The following is a 19,300-nucleotide window of genomic DNA, read 5'->3' as shown; positions in this document are numbered from 1 at the left end:
GTAATATAAACGTAAAAGCGTCAAATCCTTCCATGTAAATTTTATAAAGATATTTTAGTATTTCTCGATGAATCTATGGAATGAATCATAAGCTCTGAAACACTAAGAATTTATTATTGGGCACAAAGGTCATTGCTCTCAGAAGTGTTTTATATACAAATTATTTTTGGTAAAGTTTTTAACAACCCAGCTTTTAGTTAGTGTAATTAGGTGATGTTTTTTTTCTTTTTAGCTAGTCTTTGTGTCCTAAGTGTTAATTAAATGAACGTGTTAAGATAACTAACAAGAAGACATGCGAAGAATGTCTTAATAATGATTCATTAAGTTTAATTAATTAAAATCAAGGTAATCTTACGTAGAACACCATGAAATTACGTGAAATAAAAATGATTTTCTCTCGACTAATTATGTACCCACAGTTAGTCATTTAGTGTCAGAATGACTTCTAATTAAACAAAAAGTTAACTGTCTTTATGTAGAATGCACTATATTTAATATAAATAAAACATGCTGGCTATTAAACACACTGTTGTCCGCGAATGTTCGTATAGAAATTTTAATATAATCAATTGATTATGTACCTGTGCTTTTTAGCAATAAAGCCGCCTTTTTTTCTACTAATGATTGTTAATGTTGCTTCTTTGTTTTATTTTTGGTTTGGTGTACAATAAAGTATTATTATTATTATTATCACTACCCATATAATGTTATGCTATCGAATGGAATAAATTATTCCCGTTTTGCATCATTGCAACATTTGTGATGGTTTATAACTATTGGTCATAGCGTAACGTTTTACAGCCTTCGTCAATAAATAAATAAATGAACTATCTAATACTTCTAGAGATTAGCTATTAAATTAATAAAGATGAAATTAACAGCACTAATACAATATTATTATTAATTAAACATAAAATGAAATCTTATACCAAAATTCATTTATTAATTAAAAATATAAATCACAGTTTACTTGTATATATACAATATATAAAGTCAAAAGTTTTTTTTGGGAACATTTGTGATCGAAATGTTCTAAAAAATAATAATAATACACCAAAACTTGCAGTCGTTATAAATACGTCGTTATTAAATAACTGTATTTCTTGTAATCTTCCGATAGATTTTTATAATCATTAATTTCCATATTCCCTGGACTAGTCCTCATTAAAATACGACAAGTGATGATATGGAACAATGACACGGTGAGTATCACCAAAATGACCTGAAACAAATTAATTGTCTTTTAATGCATACGAAAATCATGGACTGATAATATGCGGAAGTAAGTAGACCATGTGAAATTGGGCATAGCAATTAAATGTTAATCATTCTTATTGTTAAGTACTTGTAGTTAGTTTAATACTTTTGAATAGAATATACTAATGTATGTTAACGATTTATAAATAATGTGGATAGTTTTAGCATATCTTTTTTCCGTGTAGTTTATTTAAAAATATTTTTTCGATCATCATTATCATCATTACAGCCTATACAGTCCACTGCTGGACATAGGCCTCCACAAGTTTACGCCAAAAATAACGTGAACTCATGTGTTTTGCTCATAGTCACCACGCTGGGCAAGCGGGTTGGTGACCGCAGTACTGGCTTTGTCGCACCGAAGATGCTGCTGCCCGTCTTCGGCCTGTGTATTTCAAAGCCAGCAGTTGGATGGTTATCCCGCCATCGGTCGGCTTCTTAAGTTCCAAGGTGGTTGTGGAACCTTGTTATCCCTTAGTCGCCTCTTACGACACCCATGGGAAGAGAGGGGGTGGCTAAATTCTTTAGTGCCGTAGCCACACCACACATTTTTTCGATAAATAGTGAGTATTAACGAGTATTAAGTATATAAATAATGTTCTAGTTGATCCTCGCTCTTTTACTCGCGTAACTACCAATATTACTTTAGAATGTCAAGATAAAACCTAACCTATGTGCGATTCTGGATTTCCTGCTCCTATACCACGTTTCATTGAGTATATTACTTTTGTAGATATTTCGAATTATAACGGATGATATAATTATACCTTTTATTAAAAAATATGAGTTTACTCATATCTTTTTACAATTATATGAAATTTATTTGCTTACTATGATTTTGGAAATACATTTTGATATTAAATGACATAATTATATATCTTTTTTTATTTAATAATTTTATTACATTTTTCTTGTCGTTTTACACCTTTTCTATTTATGTCTATTTTGAGTAATATACACATAACGCGATGTTTTCTAGCCCGCACTTATATGGCTTTTTAAAAATAAAAATAAAAATACAACAATTGATTGAGAATTTACAGATTTCTAGGATTAAAAATAAATCTATATCTTTAAAGTAATACAGTAATAAGTAATTAAAAAAATATTACGAAAATTTACTTTAAAAATTATCGATGAATCATAAATCGCTGAACATTGTTACAAATTACGGCTTCATCTGGCTTATGCTTAACGAAAATAATCTTCACAGCGTCCACAAAACTATATTTAGTTAGATCGAAAGTGGGGCAGGGAATAAGTGCCATAATTACTTTAAATGGGATGACTTAAAAGTTCTTTGTTACTCCCAAAGAACACAACATCTGTTACATTTAAAAAACTAACTAACCAATATATTTGTTACAAAGCTTAGACAGATGATATGTGGTAATATAAATTATATATTATATTGTTTTTATTTAAAAGACTGTTTTACAGAATTAATTTTGAATAACCCTAATATAATTTATGTAACCCATTGCGAAATAATTACGAGCTTAAATTATTTTACTTACCGTTTGATACATTATTTATTCATATGTAAGACACTATCACAATTTTCTTATCATTATAACACTAAGTGTAATTTTTCGAACTTTATATATTCAACGTCTGTTTATTTTGAATGCTGGTGTGTTTATGAGACTTGACGACGGACCGCTAACTAATGTGATGTATCAAATCAAAATGTTAAAGGCTTACGTATGTTGAGAAGCAGATAGGTATTAATTCCGCGTTGTCTGAAGTTCGATTTTTGTTATAAAAATAACTTAGTTATACGTAAAAAATAAGATATAAATGAGGTTTGATGTACAGCTTATATAATTATGTGTTATATTGATGTGTAAAAAATAAAATAAATTACCATTCAAGCTAACTATTGAATTGTATTTTTCAGACTACCCCCACAAAGACACAAAGTAATATTTCATTGCAAAACTATGTACACCTTATTAAATTTGTGTACAGATTAGAGTATATATATAAATTTGTAGTATATACATTATGCATATATTAGTATATTATACCTTGGGACTTAAGAAGCCGACCGATGGCGGGATAACCATCCAACTGCTGGCTTTGAAATACACAGGCCGAAGACGGGCAGCAGCGTCTTCGGTGCGACAAAGCCAGTACTGCGGTCACCAACCCGCCTGCCCAGCGTGGTGACTATGGGCAAAACACATGAGTTCACGTTATTTTTAGCGTAAACTTGTGGAGGCCTATGTCCAGCAGTGGACTGTATAGGCTGTAATGATGATATACATTATGCATACATATAACATAATATAATCTAGATCTAATAAATAAAATTGGAGTGTCTGTTTGTAATTAAAATAATTGCTTTTTACTAAATGTATATTCGGGTAGTCTCTGAAACGGCTGGACCGATTTTAAGGAGTTACTTAGCCTACTTTTATTTTAGATTTTTTTATAACTTTGTGAATTGAACATTAACTATTTTGTTAAGTTCCACGCGGACGAAGTCGCGGGCACAGCTAGTATTCAAATATTATAAAAGTAAATAGAAGTATAGCTAATGAACTGTTTAACGAATAAAGTACCTAATGATAAAATCTTCGATATATCCACAGACTTTTTATTAAATAATAATAAAATCAAAAACAATGTTCACGTAGTAAAATATGTAGTCGAATGAATAGATTGTGAAACATAAATTATAAGGAAGAATTTAAAATACAACTTCTTGAGATCTATCGAAATTATTTTTATGTAAATTTAAAACCATAAAATGAGATTTGATTATTATTCTGAAAAAAAGTTTGTATATACATATGTAGATACGCCACTGAAGTTATACTTATGTAAACAATAGCAACTAATATCACTACTAGATGAGTTAGTGAGATAGATTGTAATTGATTAATTTCAGATGGTGTGTGCCCACTTCATACAAACAAACTACATAGTGGTACAAAGAGCGACCTTATCGCTATAAAGCGATCTCATCCAGGCAACCTTAGGGCAAAGGAAATGGTCTAGCTTTATAGCTAGTATAGGTGTACAAGTTACAACAAATTAATATAACAACAGTAGCAATAGTTTAAGGTTTTACAGGTGAAGGTCGCATGTTGTGTTCTAATTCTGAGCGGAAATTTGTTTCGTACAATTATTTGTCTTTGATCTATTTTTTACTTGTTTGTCAATTGTGCGCATTTCAGCATAATTATGCTGATCTTAAGAACCTTTTAACTTCAATGCGTATGTAAATAATGTAAAATAATTTTATACTTAAACTGTGTTTTTATGTTTACGGGTAATTACATGTCATTATTTACAAAATACGCATTATTAATGTAATTATTTACAATATTAAAATACATAATTGTACATAATTAACGTAATTATTAGTCTTAAAGTCAAACTCGAATTATATACACAACAAAACAATTTAAATAACAACCTACAATTCAAGTACTTACTAATAATTTTTTTTAATATAATTTTTAGACGTTTTATATGACTTTTGTCATTAATCAAACAGTTAGGAATCGTTTAAGTGACCTGATCCAAATAAGGCTACTGATAGTCTTATTTATTCTCTAAGAAGTGCGGTGACTAAAAATTCAAACATCAGGAAGATACCGAATAGAAAAAGAATCATAAAACCTTGGATTACACCAGGCTTATTGAGATGCATGCGTAACAGAGACTTATTGTATGCTAAAACTAAAAAAAATCCTGATAATGAAATAATTAAAATTACTTATAAGCGTTACAGAAATTTCTGTTCCAAAATTTTGAAAAAGGCTAAAAGAGTATACGATTCTCATGAAATTAGTAAAGCTGGTAACAATGCTAAACATTTATGGAATACCCTGAATAAAATTTGTTTTACCTCTAAAACTAGAACTCAGTCTTTAAAATTATTGTTTGGTGATTCTTCTCCTCAACATGTTTGTAATAATGTCAATCAATTCTTTGTTAATATAGGAGCTAATCTTGCAAACAAAATTAAACACAACTTGTTATTATCTTCTTCTAAAAATTTTAATAACCGTGAACACTGGCAGTCTTCTTTTGTTATGGAGCTAACAGATGTAGATGAAATAATTGTAGTGATTAACTCCCTAAAATCTACTGCAGCTCCTGGTTGGGATGATATCTCTACAACCATACTAAAAAGATATTCCTGTCTGTTGGCCCCTGTACTTTGCCATATTTTTTATCTTTGTTTCGTTGATGGCATTTTTCCGGTTGCATTTAAGAGAGCAATTGTGCTTCCCGTTTTCAAGAGTGGTGATGAGAAAGTCATTAATAACTATAGACCTATTGCGATCCTTCCGGCTTTGTCAAAAGTACTTGAAAAATTGGCGTGCAATAGACTTACAGCTTATCTTGAACATTTTAATTTAATTTCTCCTGGTCAGTACGGTTTCAGAAGGGGAAAGTCCACTTCGGATGCTGTATTAGATTTGACGAACAATATTGTGGAACATCTAAATAATGGAGATAAGGTACTCACGATATTTTTAGACCTTGCAAAGGCTTTTGATACTGCTCCTATCGATCTCCTTTTGGGAAAGCTTGAGAGGATGGGTGTCAGAGGAAATCAATTGAAATTTTTCTGTAGTTACCTTTCGGGGCGATCTCAACAGACTAAAATTGAAAATTACTATAGTGAAGAATTACCAATCACATACGGCGTACCCCAGGGTAGCATATTAGGTCCTACGCTATTTCTGGTTTTTATAAATGATCTTTGTAACCTCTACCTACCTCGATGTAGAATTGTTTCCTTCGCTGATGACACTGCTCTTACCTTCTTTGGTAATAATTGGTCTCAACTTCAATCTACAGCTCAAGCTGGCATAAATCTAGTTTCTGAATGGTTGTTCTCTCACTATCTGACCCTAAATATCTCTAAAACTTATTTTCTAACTTTCTCAATTCGATCCGCAACTCAGCCTACTACTCCATTGATTATTAAAGTCCATTCTTGCGCAAACAGTTCAAATCTAAGTTGTGACTGCCCAACCATTAATTCCACTAGCAAAATTAAATATCTAGGTGTTTTTTTGGACCAACACTTAAACTTCAAGGAACACGTTGAGTTATTGTGTGGTAGGATTCGTAAAATTTTATTTATCTTTAAACATTTACGATATCTAGCCGGTTCTGCTGTTATTCGTCAGGTATATTATGCCTTATGTCAGTCAATCATTTCCTATTGCATTACTTCTTGGGGTGGTGCTGCAAAGACATCTATCAAGGCTCTTGAAGTTGCCCAACGTGCCATTCTGAAGGTGGCTACATGTCGACCTATCACATTTCCCACGGAGACATTATATAGGGATTGCAACGTCCTCAGTGTCAGAAAATTGTTTATTTTGAATGTTATTCTATACCAGCATAAAAGGATTTCCTATGTTCCTATTTCAAGTAGGCGTAAAAATAGAATATGTAATGTAATAAAACCTAAACATAATTTCATCAAAAGATTCTGTTGCTACCTAGGACCTTTTCTTTATAACAAGATCAATTCCGCGATTTCTATTCATGGGTTGGCGAGAGTTAAGTGCAAGCAGGCTGTGATTACTTATTTACAAGATAAAAATTACGATGAGACAGAAGAATTATTAAAAATACAATCATAGTTACTTATTGTATTTACGTATTATAAAATATATTTATTTACAAATTATACGAGTTACATATACTTATATTATTTTATTTTAGTACCTACATTATTTAAATTGACAAAGCTGTAGACTTTTGTCTACTTAAACTGATACATGTACTAGCTTAGGCACTTTCGCACACTCACTCATACACACATTTACATACATACACTTACACTCACACATACACTTACACTCACACATACACTAACTAACTCAAATGTACTTGATTTCTTATTCAGCATCTTATGCTTTATTACTTTTTAAGATTGTATCAGTTGTAAATATGTCTACCCCTTCTTATAGAACTTGTGCCAAAATTATATTGTAGCATAGGGGAGGTTGGCTGATCATCCTTAACACAGATTATATCTATAATCCATATAGGATGATCAGTCTGAACTCAAAAAATTTTTGTGTATTTAACCTTATGCATAAGTGAACTTTTGTAATTGTTACCATTTGTTTAAAATGTTTATTTTTAAATAAAGCTATTATTATTAAGTGACCGCAAAATTTTTAGACGTTTTATATGACTTTTGTCATTAATCAAATAGTTAGGAATCGTTTAAGTGACCGCAATAAGTAGACGACAAATAAAAGAGACCCCGTTTTATTTGACCTTTTTTAAACTCTAGCCATACGTGTATACATACATTTGAATACTATCATTAATTTTAATATTAAAAAATAAATAATTGGCTCAAGAGCGAAATGTATCAACAATTTTTATAATAGTAATGAGTTTAGTTGTTGAAATTATAATCATACTTCATTCGTTTATCTTATACTACTTAATTCATCATCAACTGTTGAATGTAGATCTCCACTATGAATAGATAAGAATCCTAATTCTAGACAACCAGCGTCCATGTGTTGAAATTTAAGGAGTGGTTGCAACTATCTCAAGTAACCTATTAGTCGTACTATATACTCTACTCGAGGAAATATTTGCTATAAGATTGTTTAGTTTCTGGAAACCCAAAACTATGGCCGTGTTACGTGTAACATACTAAACTTGTGCTTAAATTCCAAACCTGGTGGGCAGCTGTGCATCTATGAAAGATTATAAATATATAATGATAAATAAACGCCTTAAATTCAATGGCCCTCGTGTACATGATTCTACGGCAGATGTACTTCGGTGTAGGGATTCGGAAACACAAATGGCCGTACCGTAACACATCTGTCTAGTCCTCCCCATCGATATAGATGACGGCGAGTCGAGAGAATTACCTGCGGGTGTTTATTATAAATTAATACTACTAGAATTATAAATTAATACTACTGTATTAGTAAAAAAAAGCAGATCCACAGATGAAGGCTTACTTCACTCGTCCTTACCACTGTGCCCTGATGGATTAAAAAGTTATTGGGATCGGTAAAGATCCATTATATGTGCGCTGACAAAAATGTCTTCAACTTTTACCGCATTTTCATTCTCCGTCAATAGCAAGAAGAGTATTGTATTAATGCAGATTATAATTGTAATCCGATAACTAGCTGATAGTTTGTAAGTCGTTTCTTCATGTTTAGTGTTCGTTAGTTCACACTATTTAGACGCCGAGACTACAGTTACTATAATATAATTAACATAGAACACCTTACTTTAAACCCAAAATACCTTTAGGACTTTTACAAACATTTTTTAAGCGCTAGCTCAATAGCCAGCGGTTGTTATTGCTTCATTAACCTGTAGTCGAGAGATACTTCTGTCACCAATCCGTTTGCCAAGCGGCAAGTGGTAAAATAGAAAACAAGAAAAAAAATTACGACGTATTCAATGATTTGTATCTATTCCTACAAAAAATACACGAATATGTTAAACTTGTATAATATTTTACTAAAATAGAACACTTTCTCTAATATACCATTGTGCCTTTATCTTATCCACATTTACTTGGCCTTTGACGCTACTTCTCAGAATTATAACAGAACCTTTATAGCCTAACTATCACAAAGCGCAATAATGCAGACTATACTCGTATTTATTTTCTTTTAAAATATGAATATTTTGTATCTTTTGAGTGTTTACTATTGGTCAAAATCGAGGTTCATAATTTTGTACTAACTGTTAATTGTTATTTATTTGACCTAATCCATCTTTTCTTTAATTTTTTATTAATTTCAAAATAAGTTACATAGAAGTGGTTTTTTGCAACTTTACATCAAATGACGTTATGCTGCCTATTGCCATAAAAATAATATGAACAATTAATTTTATATATCTTTGATAAGGTGATTATTTCTTCCATCTATTAGTTGATTGACACGTCGGTGAGAAAGTTTTGTCGCGCTGAACGTGTTATTTCATAGCTACGTGATTGAAAACATTATCACGAATACAGAAAATTAGACTCAATATTGTGAGGGATCTGCTTCAATAATTACAGTAAATAGAAATTTCTAGATAATTCAGGTTTTCTTATCTATTTCTATTCTAAAAAAAATGTTGTTCCCAGCGGTTATAATAGTTTTTATACTTTCACGAACACAACTACACTACATACTATCAACATCTACACATACGGGACTTGCAGCGATTGATGGAGACACCTGCGACCCTGGCCTCTACAACGCTAACAAAGTATCGGGATTATCAAAATGATAATGCGATAAGTCCCGTGTAAGTAAAAATTTCAACAAAACAGTCCTCTGTAATGTATGAATTGAAAGTATTAATTATAAATATGTAAACTCTATTAAATGCGTCAAAAACAATGCGTCAAAGTGACTCATGAAATAAAACTCACCACATAATTTAACTTTCAATAAAGATGAAAATTCACAGTTATATTTAAAATAAAAGTTAAAAAATATTTGTCAAGTTAAAAAAGCATGTTTGAAAAATTTTATTGGTTAATACTTTGTATCTTTAACGTACAACAAGAAGAAGGATGTAGACTGAACACACGCATCCATTTCGGAGAACCATTACCCGTGATTTTGAAAAATGGTATGTTGCTAGAACCCAATGATGGTAGCGGTAACGTAGTTCTAGACAATGGAGAGAGTTTGACCGTGAGTTGTGAAGGTGCTGGAACTATCCTTCATCCGAGTTCTACACAGGCACTCTCGACTGCGTCCATTATTTGCGGAGGCGGTGTCAACTTTAAGAATGACGAATGGTTAGGATCACCTGCTTCATTTTGGTACTTCAGATGTTCTTTTCCACCAAATCACTTAAGCCAACGGACTAATCGAACTTGCTTTGAAGGGAACCAAATTGTCGAAGTTGGTTATAGAATTCAAAACCAATTTTATTCAGTTTACGAGTCGTGTTTTAATCATCAAAGTCTTAATCCTATATACTCAAAATACACCCAAAAGCCTTATAACGCTTTGTATCAAACAAAAGTTGATCGTCCTTTTTTTATAGATGATGGCAATTATGGTTCCGTACCGGTAAATAGTCTTTTCTCTCCCAAAGGGCAAAGGAATGCTGTAGCTCAACTAGTTGGTAGTGTTATTGATACATACATTACCGAGTATCAACTATTATCAAGAGGACATCTGGCTGCAAAAACAGATTTTGTTTTTGCTTTCGGAGAGAGAGCTACATTTCACTACGTTAACTGTGCTCCTCAATGGACAGGCTTTAATGGTGGTAACTGGAACACTTTAGAGGTCGATCTAAGGAACCACATACATGTCGCTGGCTATGACACGATAATTTATACAGGAACATATAGTGTAACAAAACTCTTAGATCGCTCCAATCGAAGGGTTGATTTATACCTTTATAGTGACGTAAATAACAATCCAATAATACCAGTTCCAGAATACTTTTACAAAGTTGTATACGAACCCCGAACTAAACGTGGAATTGCTTTTGTTGGAATAAATAATCCCTATTATAATAAAAGTGAAGCTTGGGATCTATTCTTTTGTAGAGATATTTGTAGAGATAAAAATTTTCGATGGTTGTCTTGGCATCCGGATAATGCAGCAGAGGGGTATGCTTTCTGTTGTAGTGTACAAGATTTTAGATATACCATCAGACATTTACCTGACTTCGAAGTGTTGGATATCTTAACGTGATTTCTTTATTCAATCAATATTTTTGTGTTGTATTTTCGATCGATTTGTTTTCGTCCGATATAGTAAAGAAATTATCAAATTATTGTATATTTATGATTATATTTATTATGCTGTAACAGTAGTTTTCTTTACATTTAGGTAAATGCGGCCTTTTTTCAGTAGGATAAGTCTAGGTAGACTTATCCTACTGAAAAAAGGCTTGAAATATATTTCGTCACACTATACGAGTAAATAGTATACGTATATTCTAAGATTGTTTTGTTTCATTTTTTATATAATACTAGCTGCACCCTGCGCGCGTTGCTATGCTTTTTTTATTTTATTTTTTTGGTCGTACCAAGTCAAAAACCTTTGTTAGCTCTTGCACAACACTGCTGAAGATCATGACATAATCAAATGCATACTTTACGATTCTATAAAGGACATACAGACAAACATTCATTTATATATATATGTTCGTTTACTTATTTAATCTGATATATAAAATTCTCGTGTCGCGGTGTTTGTAGTTAAACTCCTCCGAAACGGCTGACCGATTCTCATGAAATTTTGTGTACACATTGGGTAGGTCTGAGAATCGAACATCTATTTTTCATCCCCCTAAATGTTAAGGGTAGTCCACCCCAAAAATTTTTTTTTTAATTTTTAGATAAATTATTTATTTTTTGTTTTATTATGATTTGTGTTGAAAAATTCTACCACCAACCCCTATTTTTAAATAGCGCTTAGCGACAAAACAACGTTTGCCGAGTCAGCTAGTACGAACTATAAAATTTATAAGCTTTTACTAGCAAAATATTTACAAATTAATTAATATTTAGTAACGTTAAGCTTGTCTGCATAGACATATGTAATTGTAATACATACATAAGTTTTAGTGTGTTATCATAATGTAGTTACTGCGGGTGAATGTCCTCGATAAACGTAAGTATTATCGTATTCCACTATCTGACGGGACGTAGCACTGTGAACTTTAATTCATACATAAGATCTCCTTGATCATAAATATTGAATTCATTTCCTCTCGATATCTCCTCATGGAGCAAGAGGAAAAGAAGAATCTACTTTTGCTCCGCAGTGGGATGTTACAGACACAATCAATCAATCATAAATATAAATGGGGATTAAAATAATCTATATAAATAATAATGTTGCTAAGCGCATAACTCGAGAATGGCTCGACCAATTCGGCTAATTTATTTTATTGTATGTTCCTTAAGGCCCATGGTAGGTTTTAAAACTAAAAAAAACTTTTTTTTTAAATCCGGGCAGCTGGTGTTTCATAATTTTAAAAATCATTTTGGATAACAATTTGCTTCGTTTTGTGTTGTTATTTGTTCGTTGTTTTTGTTACTAATTTCACCTACTTTGACTTTAAAAAAGTTGAAAAAGAAATGTTTTTTTCTTGTATATTCATTTCTACGAGTATAACCTCTAACTAAGTCAAACCTCACAGTTTTATATCTACTGTGAAAACGTAAGCCAATGTAATGGGAGCCGAAAGCTCTAATTCTGCCAAGTCAGATCAGATAATGTAAAAATTCTGTACTTTCTTAGAAGAATATTAAAACACAGCCTTTAAAACCCTAATTTTAACTGCGATGGAATTAGCTGAAGAACTAGACACAGAACCAAAGTTTACATATAATACCTAATTCAAATAGTTAAGCGTCAAGCTGGTGAACAGACCACTACGAGCACACAACTCCAGAAAATAAAATAGGATTTAATATGTCAATTTTTTTTTGGTTGTATGTTCATAAAAACTTCAATCAATGAAATGATTTTTTTTTCATGTACAATATAAAACAGATACCGGAAAAAAACGATCTTGTCTGTCTGAGCAAAGCTAATATTTCATTGAAATTAATTGCTGTAAATCAGATACAGATGGTTGTATTTGGTGTGATGAACTCATAATTTGAAAATATTTTATGTTTGATCAGAACGTATTTACCCTTATATTCAGAGAGCATCCCGTCTGGTTTCGAGGTAGAGTATGTATAGCAGAATATATGTGTTGCAGACGTCTATAGGCTACGATAAACGCTTACTGTCAGAAGGGTCGTACGCTTGTACAATTTAGGGAGCGCCGTAAGAATCTCGCCCAAGACACTGCTTGTCTTAAAACTGGCACTGGATACGTCAAAACTGACATGATTTGTAATTTACCTTTTTATTTAAATATTGTTATTATTTTTGTTATTTATGATGTTTTATTGATTTTTATTATTGATCTGGCGCACGCGCATTGCAGGGTTGGCGAATAATGGCCAAATCTCGCTGCTACATACCTAGTTGCAACTCAAAGATGAAAACGGCAGCGTTTACTCAACTATTATTATCAGGTATGCCACCTGTCAGTGCCTATCTTCGTAAAATTTATTACATTACTATCTGGATCTTTGAACGTCTTACCGTCTTTTTTTTTCTCGGAACGGACACAAAAATAATCAAATTTAGTGTAGTCGCTCGGTAGTTATGGGATAAATGACGGCGATTCATCTTTATTTACGCAGATCTATGTAAAGATAAATAGACACATACATTTTATTCAATATATTTATAACGGTATTTTGGGCTTGTAAAACTAACTAGGTATATCGTTAGAAACATTTAAAAATATCTACATTAATGCCTTATTAGAACTCATTATCTTATAATTTTCAAGTCGCTTGTTTTATTTCCGTGAGTCACATTCCGGTCCAAGTAATTAAGAGAACAGATATAGTATAATAATATTTGTAATATAATAAGCGGACATATATTTAAGATAACATTACACAAACTATCTTGCATTGCGTGTCTGTCGTTTGTGTTAAGTTGTTTTGTAGAAAGTATAACGTTTAAATCGAATGCAATGAAGTTAGTTTTGGTAAGTAATTTAACATTTTATTATCATATAATTATTAATGTACATAATTATTTCATAGAATAAACTTTACTCGCCTTTTCACCTGACTGTGCTGTTCCGCTATTTTAAGTCCTATTTTTCATTTGTCGATATATTTATGTTATATCTAATAAGTCTATAATTTTTCTGGCATAGATGATTAAAATTAAAATTAGTAGTATCAAAATTAGCGATTATAAATAAGTATATAAGCAACTTTTGCTATTCCCAATATAAGGGTGAATAAAATATTATTACAATTATAAGGAATTGTTGTAATCAAAATTGTGTATTTTATATTTGACAAATAGTAATGGCATGAGTAGCTGATGGATTGTTCCCAAATTCGTTCCTTGGTGATATTTTATGTGGGGTTCGCATAGTATTTTCCGTCTCTTCACATACACAACAGTCATTACTCACTCCTTAACGTAATCCTGTATAAATTGTAAAAAAAATAGCGAGTTTTTGTTTATTGTTCATTTATATATTTTTATGTTATATAACGTTCTAGTATCGTATAACATGACTGTACCTTATTAAATAAGAGGTACATAAATTAAAAACATAGGTATTGAATAAACAACAATCTCTTCCATATTTATAAGTACTAAAAAATCCAAAAAGATAATGTAAATAAAGAACATTTTTTAAAATATTTCAATTTGACTACAGAGTTTGACATTCTACAAAATGCGTGTGTGTGTCAAATACATGGTAGTGTGTGTAATGTTTTTTTGTTATTGATTTAATATATATACTCTACACCTACACCGTCAATATATCATCTCCTTTGCCCTAAGGTTGCCTGGAAGAGATTGCTCTTAAGCAATAAGGCCGCCTTTTGTACATTTTTTTTTTTCTACAAATTATTGCTAATGTTGCTTGCTTATTTTATTTGTATGGTGTACAATAAAGTGTTAAATAAATAAATAAATAAATATATTTTTAAGCATAATTTAAACAAAGTATTGGCATTCTGCACTTCTTCTCTGTATATGTAAACGTATTAATATATATAGTGGTCACCCAGTGGTCGAAATTCCACCATAATTAAAAATTTAAATTAAAAACCCAAAAAATAATAAAAATAAAGAACTTTTATAAAAAAAAATTATATTGACTACAGACTCTGACAGTCAACTAAAGATTACAATAAGCGCGTGTGTGTCAAATACGTGTTAGTGTATATAATAGTTTTTTTTTTTTGTTATTGATTTAATATATTTTTATGCATTAATTAAAAAATATTAGTATTCTGCACTTCTTCTCTATATAAACTATAAGTGTACGAAATTTCATTCTCCTCCGTCCGCGCAATTTTGGTAAAAAGGGGTGCAAAATTTTTGCTTTTTTTTTTTAAATACGTGTATTAATATATAAGTAGATACTTCTATACCTGTTTTTTTAACTAAGATAATGTAATTTAAGGGCCATATAGCCACCTATATATTTTATACTATACGACCCGCACCCACTTCGTTGGGCGTTAATTATTATTTTTGTGATGCAAATATATAGTGAAGGTATCATGTCGCACGCATTCACTTTTCACTGAATTTTTTGTTCAATAACAATATAATCATATAATTCCTGATTAGTATAGCTTTTTGTTAGTGAAAGAATTTTGATGATCGGATCAGTATTTGTGAAGAGTATACCCTACAAACAAACAAAGTTAGAAACTTTACCTCTTTATTGTATAATATTATAATATTTTATATACCTACCTACTTGAACAAAGCGCATGGATTATCTAGTACCTACGTATTTACTGACAAACTTTTTATCATATATTTTAAAGGTAAATTTACCATATACGCATTTATATTTTCATAATATTTAATATATGTTAGGAGATGATGAAATACTTGTGTCATTTGCGGACTGAATGATATTATTAGGTCAAATAGCTTTTTTTTAACAAGCATTTGACCTGTAGCATTAAACTGCGATATGAATTGTAATTTATCAATTAGGTACATTCCAAATCTATAGTACATATGTGTTTAATGTACACAATTAAAAATAATATTTGTAGTTATGTGTTACACTATTATATATTGAAATTAGTATTAACTTAAACTACCAGCATATTACAGACCTGAAATGGGCAGGCAGCCCAGCGTGGTGACTATGGGCAAAACACATGAGTTCACGTTATTTTTGGCGTCAACTTGTGGAGGCCTATGTCCAGCAGTGGACTGTATAGGCTGTAATGATTGATTGATGATTGATTGATTCTTTAAAACAATATTCACTGTACAGTTTTGACTTTCCTACCATTTTATTATATGTATAGATTACATGGACGGCTTCTATTGAAGAGGAGATGATTTATATAACGATAGGATTTAGGACATATAAGCAGAATTCCGCCTCGAATATTCCTTACGATATATAAAAGAAAATTGCGACAAAATACATTTTTTTGCATAGGGACCTATACTACACTATACTAGTACTTTCTGCTATTTACGTTACAAATAAACCCATAATTGTAGGTAATTAAACATGGTTAAACAAAATATTCTACACTTATAATGTTAATAATACAAAATATTCTTTCTCTTTCTAGATACTAATTCTGGTAATTCAGATTAGTCTGATTAAGCCGAACACAGCGCAAAATGAAACATCTTCAGATTCAAAAGTGGCAACAAGTTTTAAATCTGATAAAACGATGACGCAAACAGAAAGGAACATTCCGGAAACAAGTATAAGTAGACGGACAAAGTTTGTTGTAACACGAAGACCTCCTATACATGTTCGTCACAACAAGATTCGAAGAGTGAAGAAAATCCCATTGAAGATGAAAATCCACAACAGATATAAAACGATTGTTTATATCAATCCTAAAAATTTTTCAGTAATATCTCATGTAGGAAAACCAATATTGAATCATAAAAAGCATATTGCAACGAAGCCAAATAAATATGTAAATAATTCCATTATAAATAAAATCAATACTACAGACAATTTAAATGAATACAAAAATGAGCCTACGAAAAAGCAGATACAAACAGAATCTGTTTGTAATGGACCTGAAATGATGAATATCGTTTCCCCCGTCAAAGTAGTAGGCGGTAAAGAAAAATTGATTTTAAATAGTTCGAAATTAAAAGATTTACGTAAATTACACAAATGTTTACTCCGATTGAAAGGATTGGAAAATGCATTTTCGAATAATAAACGAAAACAAAAACACAAAAATGGGAATTTTAAGAGTAATGACAAAGACGCTATGGTCAATATTGGCTCGTCTGAATATAAATTGAATGAGAATAATTTACAGTTTGTAAATAATCTAAGAAACGATCTCATCGCAAAGTCAGTTAATGATGGAAAAGCAACTGAAAATATTGATCATTCGCTTTCAAAAAGGTAAATTTTAACATAATTTTCAATTTGTAGAAAATTTCAACATATTTTTTTTTAAGAAAGCGCCTTAGAATAAATAATAGTTGTTTCGGTGATATGCTACTGAGAAGTTTTTTTTTTTCACTACAAAATCTTTTACTTGAAAAATGAAGTTTAAAATGTTACATATTTCTTCTATTTTTGCAAATTAAGAAATTGATATGTACTATATATATAATAAATACTAGTTTAATTTAATAAAAGGTAAAAATAATTGCATAATTATTTATTTACCAAAATTGTATGTTTAAATGTATATTTTAATAAAAAGTGATAACAATTTTTTTTCAATACGATTTTTCTTTTAGACAAATAAATATTATAGAAGAGGAAAGCGTTGGAACAACTTCATCTGGTTTTAAGTTCACTGATCGGGACTTATTACACTCTCAACTTTTGTATAGAAATATTCATAATTAAATTAATGTTAGTAGAATATTTTGTAATAAAATTTTATTAATGTTTGTAATCGTAGAAAATAAATTCGAATAAGACATATTACATATATAGACATACGCATAAAACCGTAACTTTTATGATAATCATTAGATGTTAAATCCAATTCAGTCGTAATTAATTTCATACATGAAAAATATTAATAAATTCATGCTACAGCATCTGTTATACATTAAAGTAAGTAAAAATGTAAAAAGGTTGTGTAAAATACTAAATTTACGGTGGCAATTACTCTCAATCTCTACTGAGCTTCGTTACATTTGGACTTAACTTTTCTGCATCAGATTATATTTTAAATATTTTGATTACCAGAGAGAGTAATGAAGTACTGATACAACTTATTTCATAATGGGTATTTTTTAAATATAAAATAAGACTATATACACAAGTAAAATTATTTATTTTATTTACTAAAACCTTACATATACAGACAAATAAAATGTACATCCTTATCCTAGGTACATCATAATGGCAAAATTAATTCTCGTATTGCTAACTGATCACACTAAAGAAATATAAATATTATGTTAACTAAGGCAAGCTGTTGAAAACGTGTCCAATTATTACAAATTTTACAAAATGTTAAGACGAGAAAGTGAAATAAACTTCATTTTTAAATATTTAATTATTTAACATTTTGTATAATTTTTTAACGGACAAATATAATGGTAACCTTCAGAGAGTTTGTAAGAGTTTAAAACACAGGATTATTTTCAGAATATTAATGAAAATTAATGTTTAATAAAAGTATCTAATAGGTATAATATTCAGTGAATTGAGATCGAATACAAACACGAGCTTATTGTAGTTTATAATCAACCATGAACGAGTTAATGCTAATAATATAATTTTTATAATCCATGCATCGATGTCATAAAAACTCGATTTCAACTTTTCTTACATAAAGCTTACTCTGAAATTTCTCGACTATCTCACTTTGATATCTCACTTGGATTATACGCATCAGTTTTAATCAGTTAAGATCTACTCAACTTTTTCATTTTAAAATAGTTATTATAAAAATATTTAATAAAACCAACTTTGATTTATCTTTATACTAGTAGCGCTCCCTCATATTTCAGTGTATATTAATAGCAATGAAGTAGATTTTATTAGAATGTTGTTTTAAATAAGTAAAACAATTATATGACCCAAATTAATAATAATATCTTTTTACTACATAACGGTGACATACTACATTAGGTACACCTACCTACCAAATAAAAATGAAAATAAAAATAAACAATAAGTCGCAACATATATCTTGTACTTATTAGTATGTCAGTATGTGTCTATTGCACGCATTCGTTGCGTTAATTTATTTCGTATCGTAAAAAACACATTCGTTTGTCATCAAACTCATTTCCAATTAAAATTATCGTTTTATAGTTTTATATGACATCAATGGGATAGTGACATCTATCTTGTACTTGTAGTATCTCACTGCATTCGCTAGATGGCGTTACTTCTTTGAGAGTCGAAAAACTTCGTTATATGGCGTCCGCGTTGGTATCGCGTTATAAACGAATGACGGTTGAGCGTCCGCTCGCAGTATAACCACACCTGTGTATAAATATATCAGTTACAT

The 19,300-nt window shown here is 30.5% G+C and overlaps 3 protein-coding genes across 3 annotated transcripts in view; 2 read left to right on the top strand and 1 right to left on the bottom strand.

Annotated features, from left to right (window-relative positions):
• The first annotated feature begins 9,740 nt into the window (after window positions 1–9,740).
• LOC123662943 lies at window positions 9,741–10,943 on the top strand. Its single transcript, XM_045597709.1, has one exon. The coding sequence runs from the start codon at window positions 9,741–9,743 to the stop codon at window positions 10,941–10,943; it is 1,203 nt and encodes a 400-aa protein (XP_045453665.1).
• Window positions 10,944–13,744: 2,801 nt separating this feature from the next.
• On the top strand, window positions 13,745–18,106 carry LOC123662671. Its single transcript, XM_045597476.1, has 3 exons — window positions 13,745–13,818; window positions 16,415–17,220; window positions 17,565–18,106. The coding sequence occupies exons 1-3, from the start codon at window positions 13,804–13,806 to the stop codon at window positions 17,674–17,676; spliced, it is 933 nt and encodes a 310-aa protein (XP_045453432.1). The 5' UTR covers window positions 13,745–13,803; the 3' UTR covers window positions 17,677–18,106.
• LOC123662670 (alpha-N-acetylgalactosaminidase) overlaps window positions 18,094–19,300 on the bottom strand; it is a 42,704-nt gene continuing 41,497 nt past the window's right edge. The window contains exon 9 of the mRNA XM_045597474.1: window positions 18,094–19,275. Coding sequence (XP_045453430.1) covers window positions 19,175–19,275 — 101 coding nt within the window. The 3' untranslated portion in view covers window positions 18,094–19,174. The remainder of the gene's footprint in view (window positions 19,276–19,300) is intronic.

The sequence above is a fragment of the Melitaea cinxia genome, chromosome 19 (assembly GCF_905220565.1).
Source record: "Melitaea cinxia chromosome 19, ilMelCinx1.1, whole genome shotgun sequence".
Lineage (NCBI taxonomy): Eukaryota > Metazoa > Arthropoda > Insecta > Lepidoptera > Nymphalidae > Melitaea > Melitaea cinxia.
Note: the sequence above shows the minus strand (reverse complement) of the source record. Positions and strands in the feature narration are given on the sequence as shown.